The sequence below is a fragment of the Mirounga angustirostris genome, unplaced genomic scaffold (assembly GCF_029215605.1).
Source record: "Mirounga angustirostris isolate CCGP_5_RB_7025 unplaced genomic scaffold, mMirAng1.0.hap1 SCAF_6, whole genome shotgun sequence".
NCBI classification, from domain to species: Eukaryota; Metazoa; Chordata; class Mammalia; order Carnivora; family Phocidae; genus Mirounga; species Mirounga angustirostris.
The window spans coordinates 62,560,535-62,577,103 of record NW_026991714.1 but is presented as its reverse complement, the minus strand read 5'-3'; the positions used below and the strand labels follow the sequence as shown (position 1 = coordinate 62,577,103).

At 34.8% G+C, this 16,569-nt stretch overlaps 1 protein-coding gene across 4 annotated transcripts in view; it reads left to right on the top strand.

Moving 5' to 3' along the window:
- Positions 1-16,569, top strand: part of AKT3 (AKT serine/threonine kinase 3) — a 309,013-nt gene that overhangs the window by 165,090 nt on the left and 127,354 nt on the right. For all 4 annotated transcript variants that reach the window (XM_064594416.1, XM_045877574.3, XM_064594415.1 and 1 more), the window contains one exon: positions 12,701-12,845. In XM_064594416.1, coding sequence (XP_064450486.1) covers positions 12,701-12,845 — 145 coding nt within the window. The remainder of the gene's footprint in view (positions 1-12,700; positions 12,846-16,569) is intronic.

The window sequence follows — 16,569 nt, the reverse complement described above, 5'->3', positions numbered from 1 at the left end:
TCACCACGATGACACCCTGCTGCACTCACATACCCATATTCATGTGCATGCTTATACCCCCTTATGTTACAACTACGGTGAACTACTTATAGTTTCCCAAGTCCTAATTCTGTAGTGACTCTCACATCGCTTGTGGCTCTTTCTGGCTCTTTTGCCCCCATGCCAGAAATAGCTTCCCTTGCTTGTTTCTTCCTGTACCAGTTCATCTTGTACTTCCTCATTTATAACTCATTCCTCTCCTTTGGTCCCCACTCCAAACTTAGCATTGTTTTTCTTAGAACACCACTGTTCTCAGTGCAAACTTGTTATCATTTTACCTATAACACTTCGTTATACGTATTTACAATATCAGGGTTTCCCTTATTATTACTGTAAGTTCATATTACAGTATGGCTTATTGAGCTTTAGTAGCATACTAAATATATTTTAGACATTTTATATTAGACATCTTAATGTTTATTTTTAAATAAATGATCAGCTTAAGAAAATTGATTCATTTTCATATAAGGAGTATATATACTTTAAATAGAAAAATTTACTTGCTTCCTGGGGGTCTCCATTCTGTTTTCCAAGTTGAGTACATTTTCCAACATTACTTAGGAATTAGAAGATTGCATGAATTCTTTGATTAGTGAGATATTTGGGCCCAATACTTTTTTGCAGAGCATACATATGTATTTTAATTGTGGTGAATGAGGTAATTTAGATCAATAATCCACCTAAGAACTCTCCAAAAAGATGGACAAAGTGTTTAAAAAAACAAAAACAAAAACACAAAAACAAAAAAAGACATACACGAGGCAATTTGGCTGTGAAGAATTATGGGACCAAAACTTTTTGGAAGGGTGAAACCCAGAGAGAAGAGCTCACTATTTTACCAGGGGTGCCTGCCAATTCTAGAAGTGTCTGAGATGTTGACATTTGGAGTAACTGTCAGACCTAGGAATCATGTTCTGGAATCCAGGGCCTACCAAAGAGAGGTCATGGTACATCAATACATTTTAGGTTGGCACTAGAAGAAAAGATAAACTCAGATTTAGACTTACCTTTTAAGGATTGAAGTCTAGCTTTAAATTATTTCAGGTCTTAAATTTGGTTAATGTGATCCACTTTTGCTAGTCTCCCTGGAACCTGTTAAAAGCAAATATAAATAATCTCAAACTATTTACATTTTAATGTACATTGTTTGATATGGATTAAAAAATAAACAAGTACACAAAGATTCAAAGATTCAGAAACCACAGAGACAAAACAGACAACTGAATCAGATTCATAGGCTCTCTAGATAATGGAGTTATCAGACAGAATGTAAAAGAACTCTGTGTGAGTATAATCAAGGAAAATACAGTTAAGTCTAGGCAATTCATCAGAGCTAGAAATTATGAAAAAGAATAAAATGGAAATTCTAAAATTGAAAAACAAGATACTTAAAATCATGAGAGCTGGTGGATGGTTTTAACAGTAAATTAGGCCTAACATTGGGGAAAATTAGGAATTTAAACATAGGTTATAACAGAATATGCAGAATGAAACATGGAGATAAGGATAGAAAGTAAAAATAAATAAGAAGGCAATGTAAGATGAAAAGAATGTAGTAAGAAGGTCTTACATATACATAATTAGAGTCTCAAAATGGAAGAGTGAAAGAATGGGTCAGAAAGTATTTGTAGTGATAATGGCTGAAAAATTTCTAAAATCGTTAAAGATACCAAACCACATATTCAAGAAGTCCTGTAAATCCCATGCAGGAAAAATACAAAGAAAATCCACTTAGTCTCATTAGACTTTTGAAAACAAAGACAATGGGACAATCCTCAAAGCAGATAGAGAAAAAAGATAGGTTGCCTTTAAAGGAGCATCAATTAGACCAAAAGATGATATCAATAGAAATAATTGACATGGAATATATGGGATGGAATGATAATTAGAGATAATGGAATGATATTCTCAAAGTGCTGAAAGAAAATACATGCTAATGAGCAAAAATACTTTCCAAGAGTGAAAGTAAGATGAAAATATTTCAGTCAAATATTTCAATAACTTCAGTTCAGAATTGATAGAATTTCTCACCAGCAGACTTGCAGAAAAGGAGATAGTAACAGCATTCTTCAGACAGGGAGAAGAGATGTAGGAAGGAATGAAAAACAAAATGGTAAATAAGTTGATAAAACCAAAGGAATATTGATCTTATGAATAAAAATAACATTTTGTGGTTTAATTATGTGAAGAATTAAAAATCTAAAGTAATAATATATAAATTGAGGTTGAGGGAAAAATGGGAGTTAATGTCTTATGACATCACTGCATTTTCTTAGAAGACTTCAAAGTATGGACATATAAGACTTTGCTAAATTGAGGATGAATGTTATGACTTCAAGGATAATTGCTAAAAGGAAAGCAAGCACATGATGACTACAATGCTGATAAAAGGAGAAATAGAATCATAAAAAATTAATCCAGAGTACATTATGTAGGTTGACTGTGCGAAGTTAATGCTATATATAAAAATATGCAAAAAAAAAAAAAAAAAAAAAAACGCTGAGAAGCCAACAGTAAAAATGAAATGGAATTCTGAAAATTTAAAATAGTGAAACAAAAACAGGCAGGAAAAAAGAAAGAAGAGGAGAGAAATAAAAGAAAGTAAAATAGTAGACTTATGTGCAACCATATAAATAATTGCATTAAATATTAATGGGTTAAACACTGCAGTTAAGGCAGAGAGTTTCAGAATTAAAAATACGAGGCCCACTTATGTGCTGTCTATAAGAAATGCACTTTAAGTATAAAGACATAGCTAACTTGAAAATAAATGGATTAGTAAAAATATATCATGCAAATAGTAACCACAGGAAGAGATTTGCTATATCAGATTTCAAAATAAAATAATATTCTAGAGAGTTCCAGGACACTTTATAATAATAGTGTTATTTGATATGGATGCTGTAACAATCATGAATATGTATGCATGCATAACAGAATTAAACAGAGTAAAATAGACAATCCCACAACTATATTTGTAGATTTTTAAATTCTTTCCAGCAAGTGATAGAGCAGCTAGACAAAAAAATCAGCAAAGTCATAGGATAATACTGTCAACCACCTTGCTGTAGTTGATATTTATGGAATACTACACCCAAAAGTGAGAGAAAACACATTGTTTTCAAATGCACATGGTACATTCACCAAGATAGCTCATATTCTGGATCATAAGCAATTCTTAATATATTTAGCATGATTGAATTATGTAAAATATGGTTTCTGGCTTCAGTAGAATTGCTTAGAAATCAATAAGAATAAGAACCTGAAAAACTCCCAACTATTTGGAAATTAAACAGCATACCTCTTAAAAATCATTGGGTCAAAAACAAAATTTGCAGGAGCCATTAGAAAATCATTTTTATTGAAGGATAATGAAAATAAAGCATATAAAAATTTGTGAATGCTTAGATGGAAATTTATAACAATAAGTGCCTATACTTGGAAAGAAGAAAGTTAAGTCAATAACCTAAGCTTTCTTTTTAAGAAACTAGAAAAATAAAGTAAACCCAAAGCAAACATCAAGTGGGAACATTCGAGCTAAAAATCAGTGAAATAGAAAACAAAAATAGTAATCAATAAACCAAAGCTAATTCTTTGAAAAAAACTAAAAGAATGGAAAACGTCTTAGAAGATTGTTAAAGAAAAAAAAGACAGGGAAGACACAAATTACAAATATATCAACCCAAGAAAACATTAGAAAACTTGAACAGCCGATGTCAATGAACAGAATTGAGTTAATAATTTAAAAACCTTTCCTCAAAGAGAACTCCCAAGTCCAGATGGCCTCACTGATGAGTTCTGTCAAATATTTAAAGAAATATTACCAGTCCTACACAGTCTTATTTCAGAAAATAATGGAGAAGAGAACACTTTCCAACTTACTTTATAAAGGCACTCCTGTTTCAAAAACCAGGCAAAACTATCATAAGAAGATAGAACTATAGTCTAATATACTTGTGACCATCAGTGCAAAATTTCTTAACACAATTTTGACAAATTCAAAAATGTGGAAAAAGAATAATACATCATTATCCATTCATCTGTCAATGGACATCTTGGCTCTTTCCACAGTTTGGCTTTTGCGGACATTGCTGCTATAAACATCGGGGTGCACGTACCCCTTCGGATCCCTACATTTGTATCTTTGGGGTAAAGATGTGGTATATATATACAATGGAATATTATGCAGCCATCAAAAGGAATGAGATCTTGCCATTTGCAAGGACGTGGTTGGAACTAGAGGGTGTTATGATGAGCAAAATAAGTCAATCAGAGAAAGACATGTATCATATGACCTCACTGATATGAGGAATTCTTAATCTCAGGAAACAAACTGAGGGTTGCTGGAGTGGTGGGGGGTGGGAGGGATGGGGTGGCTGGGTGATAGACATTGGGGAGTGTATGTGCTATGGTGAGTGCTGTGAATTGTGCAAGACTGTTGAATCACAGATCTGTAACTCTGAAACAAATAATACAATATATGTTAAAAAAAAAAAAAGATAGGAGGGGAAGAATGAAGGGGGGAATCAGAGGCGGAGACAAACCATGAGAGATGATGGACTCTGAAAAACAAACTGAGGGTTCTAGAGGGGAGGGTGGTGGGAGGATGGTTTAGCCTGGTGATAGGTATTAAAGAGAGCATGTTCTGCATGGAGCACTGGCTGTTATACACAAACAATGAATCATGGAACACTACATCAAAAACTAATGATGTAATGTATGGTGATTAACATAACAATAAAAAATTTTTAAAAACTAAAAAAAGAAAAATACATCATGACCAAATGGAGTATATCCAAGAGTTCAGTTGCATTATCATCTGAAATCATTAAACTAAATTCACTATATTCAGAGGATAAAGTAGAAAAACTACATGGTCATCTCAACAGATGCAGAAAAAGCATCTGCCAAAATTCAAAACCCTTTCTAACTAAAACACTCAGCTGACAAGGAATAGAAGGGAACTTACTCAACTTCTATCTATAAAAACCCTACAGCTTATGTGATAATTAAAGGTAAAAGCTTCAGTGCTTTCTCTCTAAGATCTAGAACAGAGTAAGAATATCTTCTCTCACCACTATTATTTAACATTGTACTAATGGTCTGCTGTAGGGCATTATAAGGCAAGAAAAATAAGTAAAAGGCAAATAGATTGGAAAAGAAGAAGCAAAATTGCTCTTATTTGTAGACATGTTTGCATGTGTAGAAAATCCAGAAAAATAAAAGGTATTAGAACTGATATGTCAAAAGCAGGAAAAAACATGCAATGGAAAAAAGACAGTCTCTTCAATAAATGGTGCTGGGAAAATTGGACAGCCACATGCAGAAGAATGAAACTCGACCATTCTCTAACACCATTCACAAAGATAAACTCAAAGTGGATGAAAGACCTCAATGTGAGACAGGAATCCATCAAAATCCTAGAGGAGAACATAGGCAGTAACCTCTTTGACATAGGCCACAGCAACTTCTTTCAAGATACATCTCCAAAAGCTAGTGAAACAAAACCAAAAATGAACTTTTGGGACTTCATCAAGATAAAAAGCTTCTGCACAGCAAAGGAAACAGTCACCAAAACAAAGAGGCAACCCACAGAATGGGAGAAGATATTTGCAAATGACACTACAGATAAAGGGCTAGTATCCAAAATCTATAAAGAACTTCTCAAACTCAACACCCAAAAAACAAATAATCAAGTCAAAAAGTGGGCAGAAGAGTTGAACAGACACTTCTCTGAAGAAGACATACAAATGGCTAACAGACACATGTTCATCATCATTAGCCATCAGGGAAATCCAAATCAAAACCACACTGAGATACCATCTTACACCAGTTAGGATGGCAAAAATGGACAGGGAAAGAAACAACAAATGTTGGAGAGGTTGTGGAGAAAGGGGAACCCTCTTACAGTGGTGGTGGGAATGCAAGTTGGTACAGCCACTTTGGAAAACAGTGTGGAGGTTCCTCAAAAATTTAAAAATAGAGCTACCCTATGACCCAGCAATTGCACTACTGGGTATTTACCCCAAAGACACGGATGTAGTGAAAAGAAGGGCCATATGCACCCCAATGTTCAGAGCAGCAATGTCCGCAATAGCCAAACTGTGGAAAGAGCCGAGATGCCCTTCAACAGATGAATGGATAAAGAAGATGTGGTCCATATATACAATGGAATATGACTCAACCATCAGAAAAGATGAATACCCAACTTTTACATCAACATGGATAGGACTGGAGGAGATTATGCTAAGTGAAATAAGTCAACCAGAGAAAGTCAATTATCATATGGTTTCACTTATTTGTGGAACATAAGGAATAACATGGAGGACATTAGGAGAAGGAAGGGAAAAATGGGCGGGGGGAATTGGAGGCAGAGATGAACCATGAGAGACTATGGACCTGAGAAACAAACAGGGTTTTAGAGGGGAAGGGGGTGGGGATTGGTTAGCCCGGTGATGGGTATTAAGGAGGGCATGTACTGCATGGAGCACTGGGTGTTATACGAAAACAATGGATCATGGATCACTACATCAAAAACTAATGATGTATTGTATGGTGACTAACATAACATAATAAAATTAAAAACTACAAAAAAAAAAGAACTGATATGTCAAGTTAATAAGGCTTCAAGGTACAAGGTCGACATACAAAACCAACTTTATTTGTAAGTACTACCAAGAAAAATTAGAAAACTTAAAAAAAATTTAAAAAGCCTCCACAATAGCATAAAAAATAGTTGGGAATAGGTAACTCAGCAAAGGATCTCTAAAAAGTGAAGAATGTTGCCAAAGAAAGAAACATCCTAAGAAAACAATCAACTGATTTTGTTCAAGGGAGATGGTAGAGTAGGAAGATCCTGAGATCACTTCCTCTCATGGACACACCATTGCTGCAACTATATATAGTATAACTCACTTTGAGAAAAGCCTGAAGACTACTGAACAGCTCTTCCATATTTTAAAAACCACATTAAGAAGCGTAAGAGGTATAGAGACAAACTTGGGAACCAAACCCTAGACACATTGACCCACAAGCAGGAGGGCTATCACAGGTGCAGACGTCTTCTCTGAGGACCTCTATTGGGCACTCCAGCCCTGGGGATTTGCACTGGGAAGGCAAGCCTCCATAGCCTCCGGCTTTGAAAATCAGTGGGGCTTAATTCAAGAGCTTTGAAAATTGGTGGGTCTTAACTCCAGGAAAGGTGGAGAGCTATATATAACTGACCAGGCTTATCTTAAAGGGTCTCTGCACAGTATCACTCACTTTGAGACCCAGTACAGAGGCAGTAGTTTGAAAGCTTCTGGGCTATATGTGAAAGAGATTTATTGACCCATTGTAGGGTTGTGTTGGAGGATCAAGAATCTGTAGGAACTTTCTCCGATAATGGAAGAGTTGGCAGGTGCCATTTTTCTTGACCTCTTTCAGCATAGTTGGCCCAGTGCTGGCAGGCACCAGTTCTGACACTCTCCTTCTACCTTGCTAGCACTGCAGACACCTGTTCTGTGGACCTGTGCTGGCAGATGCCCCTCCAAAGGGCAAGTAGGGAGTAGGGAGTAGCATGATATAAACTAAGTGATGAAAGGAAGAAAACTACAACCAAGAATACTCTACCCAGCAAGGTTGTCATTCACAGTAGAGGGAAAGAGAAAAGAGTTTCCCAGACAAATAAAAGTAAAGTTCATCACAACTCAACCAGCCTTATAAGAAATGTTAAAGGGACTCTTTTAAGAAGAAAAGAAAGGCCATAATGAGAACTAAGAAAATTATTAAAGAAAAATTTCACTGGTAAAAGCAAACATATGGTAAAGGTAGTAGATCAAACACTTATAAAACTAGTATGAAGATTAAGAGATTAAAGTAATAAAATCAATTATATCTACAATAATTAATTAGTGAATATACAAAATAAAGATGTAAAATGTGAAGTCAAATACATAAAATGTGGAGAGCAGTAATAAAAATATGGTGCTTTCAGAATGTGTTAAAGTTAATTGAACATTAACTTTAATAGACTGCTATATACATAGGGTGTTATATGTGAACCTTATATGAACCACAAACCGAAAATCTTTAATAGATACAAAACCTAAAGAGAAAAGAATCCAAGCTTAGCACTCAAGAAAATCATAAAATCATAAGGGAGGAGAGTAAGAAAAGAAGAAAGGAACCAAGAAAAACTACAAAACAACCAGAAAACGGTTACATGCCAGTTGTCATATGCCAACAAATGGCAATAAGTATATCCCTATCAATAATTACTTTTAATGTAAACAGACTTAAAGTTCCAATCAAAAGATAAAGGGTGACTGAATGAGGAAAAAAACAAAATAAGACCCAACTATATGCTGTCTACAAGAGACTTACTTCAGACCTTAAGACACATACAGACTGAAAGTGAAGGGCTGGAAAAACATATACTGTGCAAATGGAAGTGGAAAAAAAAAAAAAAGCTGGAGTAACAGTACTCATATCAGACAAAATAGACTTTCAAGCAAAGACTGTAACAAGAGACCTACCTAGATGGGCATAATATAATGATGAAGGGATCAAGCCAACGAGAGCATATAATGGTTATAAATTTTTATGCACCCAACCTAGGAGCACCTAAATATATAAAGCAAATTAACAGACATAAAAGGAGAAATTAACATAATAGGAGGGGATTTTGGCACCTCATTTACATCAATGGAGAAATTATCCAGAAAAAATATTAATAAAGAAGGAAACAGTGGCTTGAATGACACATTAGACCAGACAGACCTTACAGATACATACAAAACATTCCATCTAAAAACAACAGAATACACATTATTTTCAAGTACTCATGGAACATTCTCCAGGACAGATTACATAGTAAGCCACAAAACAAGTTTAAGAAGATAAGTTTAATAAGTTTGAAAAGATTGAAATCATATCAACCATCTTTCCCAGCCACAACAATATGAAGCTAGAAATCAGTTACAAGAAAAAACCGAAAAAACCCCCACAAACATGGTGTTTTAACAATATGCTACTAAACAACCAATGGGCCAATGAAGAAAACAGAGAGAAAATTAAAAAAAAAATAGATGCAGACAAATGAAAATGGAAATACAACAGTTCAAAATCTTCGCTACCCAGCAAAGGCAGTTATGAGAGGCAAATTTCCAATGATACAGGCCTACCAAAAAACAACTAAAACAAGGAAAATCTCAAACAATCTAACCTTACTCCTAAGGATCTAGAAAAAGAAGAACAAACACAGCCCAAGGTTAGTAGAGGGAAGGAAGTAATCACACCAGAGTGGAAATAAATAAAACGGAGACTTAAAAGAATAATACAAAAGATCAGTGAAACTAAGAACTAGTTTGTTGAAAAGCAAAACAAATTTGATAAACCTTTAGCCAGACTCTTAAAGAACAAAAAAATGACAGGACTCAAAATCAGAAATGAAACAAAAATTATAGCTGACACCAAAAATTATAGCTGACAGAAATACAAAGGGGATGACTACTATGAAAAATTATATGCCAACAAATTAGGCAACCTAGAAGAAATGGATAAATTCCTAGAAACTAGAATCTTCCAAGACTGAAAGAGGAGGAAATAGAAAATCTAAACAGACATCAGTAATAGAATCGAATCAGTAATCAAATAACTCCCAGTAAGTAAAAAAGTCCATGACCAGATGGCTTCAAAGGTAAATTCTACCAAACATTTAAAGAAGACTTAATAACAATTCTTCTCAAACTATTCTAGAAAATTAAAGAGCAAGGATTGCTTCTAAATTCATTCTGTGAGGCCAGCATTACTGTGATTCCAAAACCAGACAAATGTACTATAAAAAGAAAATTATAGGCCAGTATCTGATGAACACAGATGCAAAATTGGCACAAAACATTAACAAACCAGATTCAAAGTACATTAAAAGGATCATTCCCCATGATCAAATAGGATTTATTCCATGGGTGCAAGGATGGTTTCATATCCACAAAACAGTCAGTGAGTGTGATACAGCACATTAACAAAATGCAGGATGAAAATCATATGATCATCTCCATAGGTGCAGAAAAAGCATTTGACAAAATACAACATCCATTCACTTTCAAGAAAATGGCTATAGAGGTATAGAGAATGTACCTCAATATAATAAAGTCCATAAACCCACAGCTAACATACTTAATGGTGAAAATTTCCAAGCTTTTCCTCTAAGATCAGGAGCAAGACAAGGATGTCCACTCTCACCCCTTTTAATCAACACAATACTGGAGGTGTTAGCCCCAGCAGTCAGACAAGAAAAAGAAATAAAAGGCATCCAAACTGGCAAGGAGGAAGTAAAACTGTCACTTTTTGTAGGTGACTGATACTAAATATAGAAAAGCCTAAAACTTGGGGCACCTGGGTGGCTCAGTTATTGAGCATCTGCCTCCAGCTCAGGTTACAATCTCAGGGTCCTGGGATCAAGCCCCGCTTCAGGCTCCCTGCTCAGCGGGAAGCCTGCTTCTCCCTCTCCCTCTCCCCCTGCTTGTGTTCCCTCTCTCACTGTGTCTCTACTGTCAAATAAATAAAAATTAAAAAAAAAAAAACCTAAAACTTGACCAAGAAAACTATTAGAACTAATAAATGAATTCAGTAAAGTTGCAGGATAAAAAAGTTACATGTAGAAATTTGTTGCATTTCAATGCACTTACAAGGAACTATCAGAAAGAGAAATTAAGAAAACAGTCCCATTTGCAATTGGTTCAAAAAGAATAAATTTAACCTAGGAGGTGGAAACCTGCACTCTGAAAACTGTAAGACACTGAGGAAAGAAGTGGAAGGTGATACAAATAATTGGAAAGACATACCATGTTCACAGGTTAGAAGAATTAATATGGTTAAAATGTTCATACTGCCTGAAGCAATCTACAGATTCATTGCAAACCCTATCAAAATATCAATAATTTTTTCATAGAACTAAAATTTATATGGAACCACTGAAGACCCTGAGTAGCAAAAGCAACCTTGAGAAAGAAGAACAAAGCTGGTAGTATCACAATCCCAGATTTCAAGATACAGTACAAAGCTATGGGAATCAAAACAGTGTGGTGCTGGCACAAAAACAGTAGACACACAGATCAGTGGGAACACAGTGGACAGCCCAGAAATAAACCCACACTTATTTTGTCATTTCATCTATAACAGAGTATGCTAGAATATACAATAGGGAAAGACAGTTTTTCAGTAAATTGTGTTGGGAAAACTGAACAGCCAATGCAAAAGAATGAAACTGGACCACTTTTTTTTTTTTTACATCATATACAAAAATAAACTCAAACTGGAATAAATACCAAAATATAAGACCTGAAATGATAAAACCCCTAAAAGAATACATAAGTGGTAACCTTTGGACAATGGTTTCAGCAGCATTTTTTGGATCTGTCTTCTAAGGCAAGGGCAACAAAAGCAAAAATAAGCAATTGAAACTGCATCAAACTAAAATGCCTTTACAAAGGAAATAATCAACAAAACAAAAAGGCAACCTACTGAATGAGAGAAGATATTTGCAAATGACATATCTGATAAAGAGTTAATACCCAAGATATACAAAGAACTTTTATAACTCAAACCAAAAACTCCCAAATAATCTGGTTAAAAAATGAGCTGAGGGCTTGAATAGACATTTTTCCAAAGAAGACTTAACAGAAAGTAAGTCAGTCACAGGGATGTAAAATACAGCATAGCACATATAGTCAATAATATTGTAATAACTTTGTAGATGACAGAAGGTAATTACATTTATGTGGTGAGCATTTCATAGTGCATCTAAGTGTTGAATAACTATGTTGTACATCTGAAATTAATGTAATACTGTATGTCAACTATACTTCAATGAAAAAAAAATAATTTTTAAAAAATAAAATACTTCTGAATAAATTTAAAATATGCAAGACATTTTCACAGAAAGTCACAAAAGATTGCGCTGGGAGATTAAAGACATAATAAATGAAGGCTATACTATCTTTATGGAGTGGAAAATTTAAGTTTTTCAGATAGTAATCTACCCCAAATTGATCCATAGATTTAATACAATTCCACTCAAAATTCTAACAGATTTTAACACACGCTGATTCAAAAATTTATATGGAAATGAATGATTCTTGATCTGATAATACAAATTTCACCCAGTGCTCCTGAGACTTACTATTACATTTTTTTTTTTAACTGATCTGTGATTTGGGAACAGTGAAAGGCCTTGGCTTTGAAAACCTTTTCTTGGAACTTCTGTTGGACCACAGTAAAGATCTTGACTATGTCAATGATGAATTTAACAATGGCTAGACAAAAAAGTATTTCAAGGGGCAGCAAGCTTTGGGGGGTCAATTTACTTTATACGTAAGATGTGGATAGGTAATAAAATTTAACTGTACTTTTAAAGGGTTTTAACTGAATTTTCATATAATCCTTTCCTTCTTTTTTCTTCTACTCTTAAATAAATGCTCCTACAATTGTAAGATCTGTAATGTTAAATGCTTTTAGGATTAGTTTCACCTTTGAGTAAGAGTGGGAGGTTATATTTACATATGTGTGTGTATATTATCCTGGAATAGACTTTAGTTGTGTTGATGTCATATTTTATGAAAGGGAAATAATTGAATCATTTACCATCTTTATTAATGGGAAACTGTACTTGTTTTTATAGGGAAGAGTGGACAGAAGCTATTCAGGCTGTAGCAGACAGACTTCAGAGACAAGAAGAGGAGAGAATGAATTGTAGTCCAACTTCACAAATTGATAATATAGGGGAGGAGGAGATGGATGCTTCCACAACCCATCATAAAAGAAAGGTAGAGAATAGTAATTTATTCCCTACTCAGCACAGTGTATGTGTGTGGAAGAAATATGCTAAAAATTGCCATTTGCAAGAAGTGTTGGCTGATGATCTTACGTTATTCAAATATATAGGTGTGGATGGTGTTTATCCTGGTAAATCTGAAATACCTGTCACTGTTTAAGACCAAGTAATTTAAACGTCACCTCATTTTCATGGTTCGGCCTTAACACTGACAGCCGATAGGGCTTCGGGGGTACTTGTTAACTGAAGTGCCATTGTGCTGATTTATAATTTGCATTTTTTTCTTATTGTTTTTAATACAATTTTAGAACTTGGGAATAATGTTTTCCCTAATGATTTGGTCATTTTCCATTTGGTATTTTGTATGCTCAAAGCAGAAGCAGAAATGGTTCTGGTGTGCTTCCTACCTGATGCCCCAGCCTCACTAATATCAGCAGGAAAGTGAATAGTCTGGGAAATAATAGCTTTTTATTTTAATGGCTTGCTCCTGAGCCAGTGAGGGAAAAGTGTTTTCCTTCCCTGAGTGCTCCAGATTAATAAATGCCAATTTACATATTGATGGAATTACAAATTATGTTTTCATTGCTATAGAAAATTAAAAAGCTGGGTGCCTGGGTGGCTTAGTCACTTAAGTGTCCGACTCTTGATTTTGGCTCAGGTCATGATCTCAGGGTCCTGGGATCGAGCCCCTCATTGGGCTCTGTGCTCAGCAGGGAGTCTGCTTTAGATTCTCTCACTCCCTCTCCCCCTGCTTGTTCTCTCAAATAAGTAAATAAATCTTCTTAAAAAAAAAGAAAATTAAAAAACAACTTCCTTGTATGAAAATGGTATTTTAAGATTAAAGATCTAAGTGTTCAAAGTAAATGAACATGCCATTTATTATGTTAGAATGTATTTGTTATAATGAATTATAAATTTAATCTTCATGTAGGAAAACACTAGTTTTTAATGTAATTACCCATGTAATTTGGTCTTAGCATAATGATTAAGAACTCTATGGAGTTAGACTGCTTGAGTTCAAATCCTCCTTTTTCCAAGTGCTAAACACATGAACTTGATAAAGTTATACCATCACAACCTAGAGTTTGTTAATTACTCTCTCCTCATCTGAAATCTCTTCTAATTATAATAATATTCTTTGTTTGATCTTGGTCAAATGTCTGAGAACTCTTTGTGTCTTCATTAAAGACTTATCCTCTATTTGTTAGTTGAAATGAATCCCTCTTTTAAGTCAACTTAACACCCCCTTGTTCTTCAGTCATTGCAAAAAGCTAAAACAAAGAAATAGTCTAGCTTTACTCACCTACTCAGAGATAAGGAAGCTTCTTTTGGATGTCTATGAGCACATGTACACAATGAATGTCAAATGTGACTATGCTCATAAATTTAAAATCAGGTCCCAATGAACCTTGTCCTTTCAATTCGACACTACCCCATTCAGTAACAGGCTATGCCAGCTATACTCTTTTTAATTGAAATTCCTAGAACTCTACTTAATAACAGAGTAAGAAGCTGCTGTTGAGGCAGTTACAGGTTGAAAGTGGGGAGTTTATAATATCCTAACTAGAAATACTCTTACTTATGGATGAGAGAATTTGGAAATGAATATGGAAATTATTTACCAGAAAAAATTTTGAATGAAGAGAGAGAAACATTTTCAAAGATGTAAAAATGCAAAAGTATGGAGGATTTTTTTTTTCCTGTTAAGGCTTGTTATTAATCATTATAAAAGCACAGTGCAATTTCTTCTCTTCACAGTTACCAGTGTGGATTATCTTAGAATCCATCACCTTCACTAATTATCACTTGTAAACATTTATTGTAAGTTTATTTTGTGCTGTGCTCTGAGCAATACTGTTATATGTATTATCTCATTTAATCCTCACAAAAACCATATGAGATGTAGGTACCATTATTACCCCATTTTGCAAGTGATTCATCTGACATTCAGAGAAATTAAATAATCTTGTTCAAACACGTAAGGACTTTTAATTATACACTGTATTACTTCAGTGGGCAACTTATTTCTTATTATTGATTGATATAACATGAGCCTTTATAATCACTATAATTATTATACTCATTACATGACCAAGTCATATTAGAGAACAAAATTATACAGATATTCTCTCTTATGATTGTACTTGGTTTCTCAAAATATTTTTGTCAAGATGTTGTACTTTGTGTTTCAGTTAATTTCATTTTATATTGGTGTACTCTTGGGAAAATCAGTAAAATTTTAATTTACAGAACAGTGATAGAAAGTGAGGTTTTTAAAGTAGATTCTCTAAGAAATCTCTCACTGAAACTGGGTCTCAAAAATTAAAAAATGATATGGTCAGAAGTATTTTGAAAAGAGGAGGATTCATTGTCTTATTTGACCTATACCTGATTTCCATTTTTCTTCTTTATTTCATTTCATTTTTTAAAAAGATTTCTAAAAGATTTTATTTATTTATTTATTTATTTATTTATTTATTTATTTATTTATTTATTGAGAGGGAGCGGGTGAGCAGGGGCAGGGGCAGAGGGAGAGGGAGAATCTCAAGTAGACTCCTCACTGAGCATGGAGCCCAACTAGGGGCTCGATCTTACGACCCTGAGATCATGACCTGAGCTGGAATCCAGAGTCATACACTCAACTAGTTGGGCCATCCAGGCACCCCTATTTCATTTCATTTTAAGTGAGTATAAGACCCTTTTAAAATGACAAAGAGTATAGAAAAAGGTAGAACCTCAGTACCACTCTTTCGTGATGGCCCTAACAACTTGGTTAAAAAGGATAAAATAGTGCTATCACTTCCCTAGTTCCCTAGTACTACATCCTTTATGTGTATCAGGTATCATAGAAAGAATTGCTGAAGTCAGATTATTTTTTTTCAAAGATTTTATTTATTTATTTGAGAGAGAGAATGAGATAGAGAGAGAGCATGGGGGGGGAGGTCAGGGGGAGAAGCAGATTCCCGCTGAGCAGGGAGCCCAATGCGGGACTTGATTCCGGGACTCCAGGATCATGACCTGAGCCAAAGGCAGTCACTCAACTAACGGAGCCACCCAGGCGCCCAGAAGTCAGATTATTTTTAATATCAAACTGTAAACACAGATATTCTGAAATAAGAATGCCTTTCTCATAATTTACAGTGTACATTTTCCTCTTTGTTCACTTTTTGAAAAATGAGCAATAGGATGAGGGGAATGGCTCCTCTAACTTGTGTTAGCTCTGCTGAGAATTGTCTTAGCTGTTTTCTCTTGCCTCAAGCAGACACATGGTTACTTCTCTTAGTGGTAGAGTATTACCCAGTTTCTGCTGCACAGGGTGAAAAATCTCTTAAGGAACGACACCGGGTGGTGGAAAAGAGGCAGAAGCCTCATAACCAGATTTATGTGCTGTTCTGTGTTTCAACTAAAAGATGATCTTTCAAAGGAATTTGATCAGAGGACTCAGAAGTGCCTAATCTTGGTCTGCCAAGCGGCCATTCTCTATAGGGTCAGGTATGTGAAGGAGCACAGCATAAGAGGATCAACAGCCAAATGGGAGTCAAAGTTCTGCCTAATTTATTCACCTTCAATTATATATTCATATTCTTTAACCTAAATTTTGGACTATATAATTAGCCTTCTTCTTATACTCTAGTGTCATTTGTTATGTATGCCCATGCATCTCTTAACCTAAAACAGCCGCGTTGACATGCTGGAGATTATGCGAAGGAAAGAAT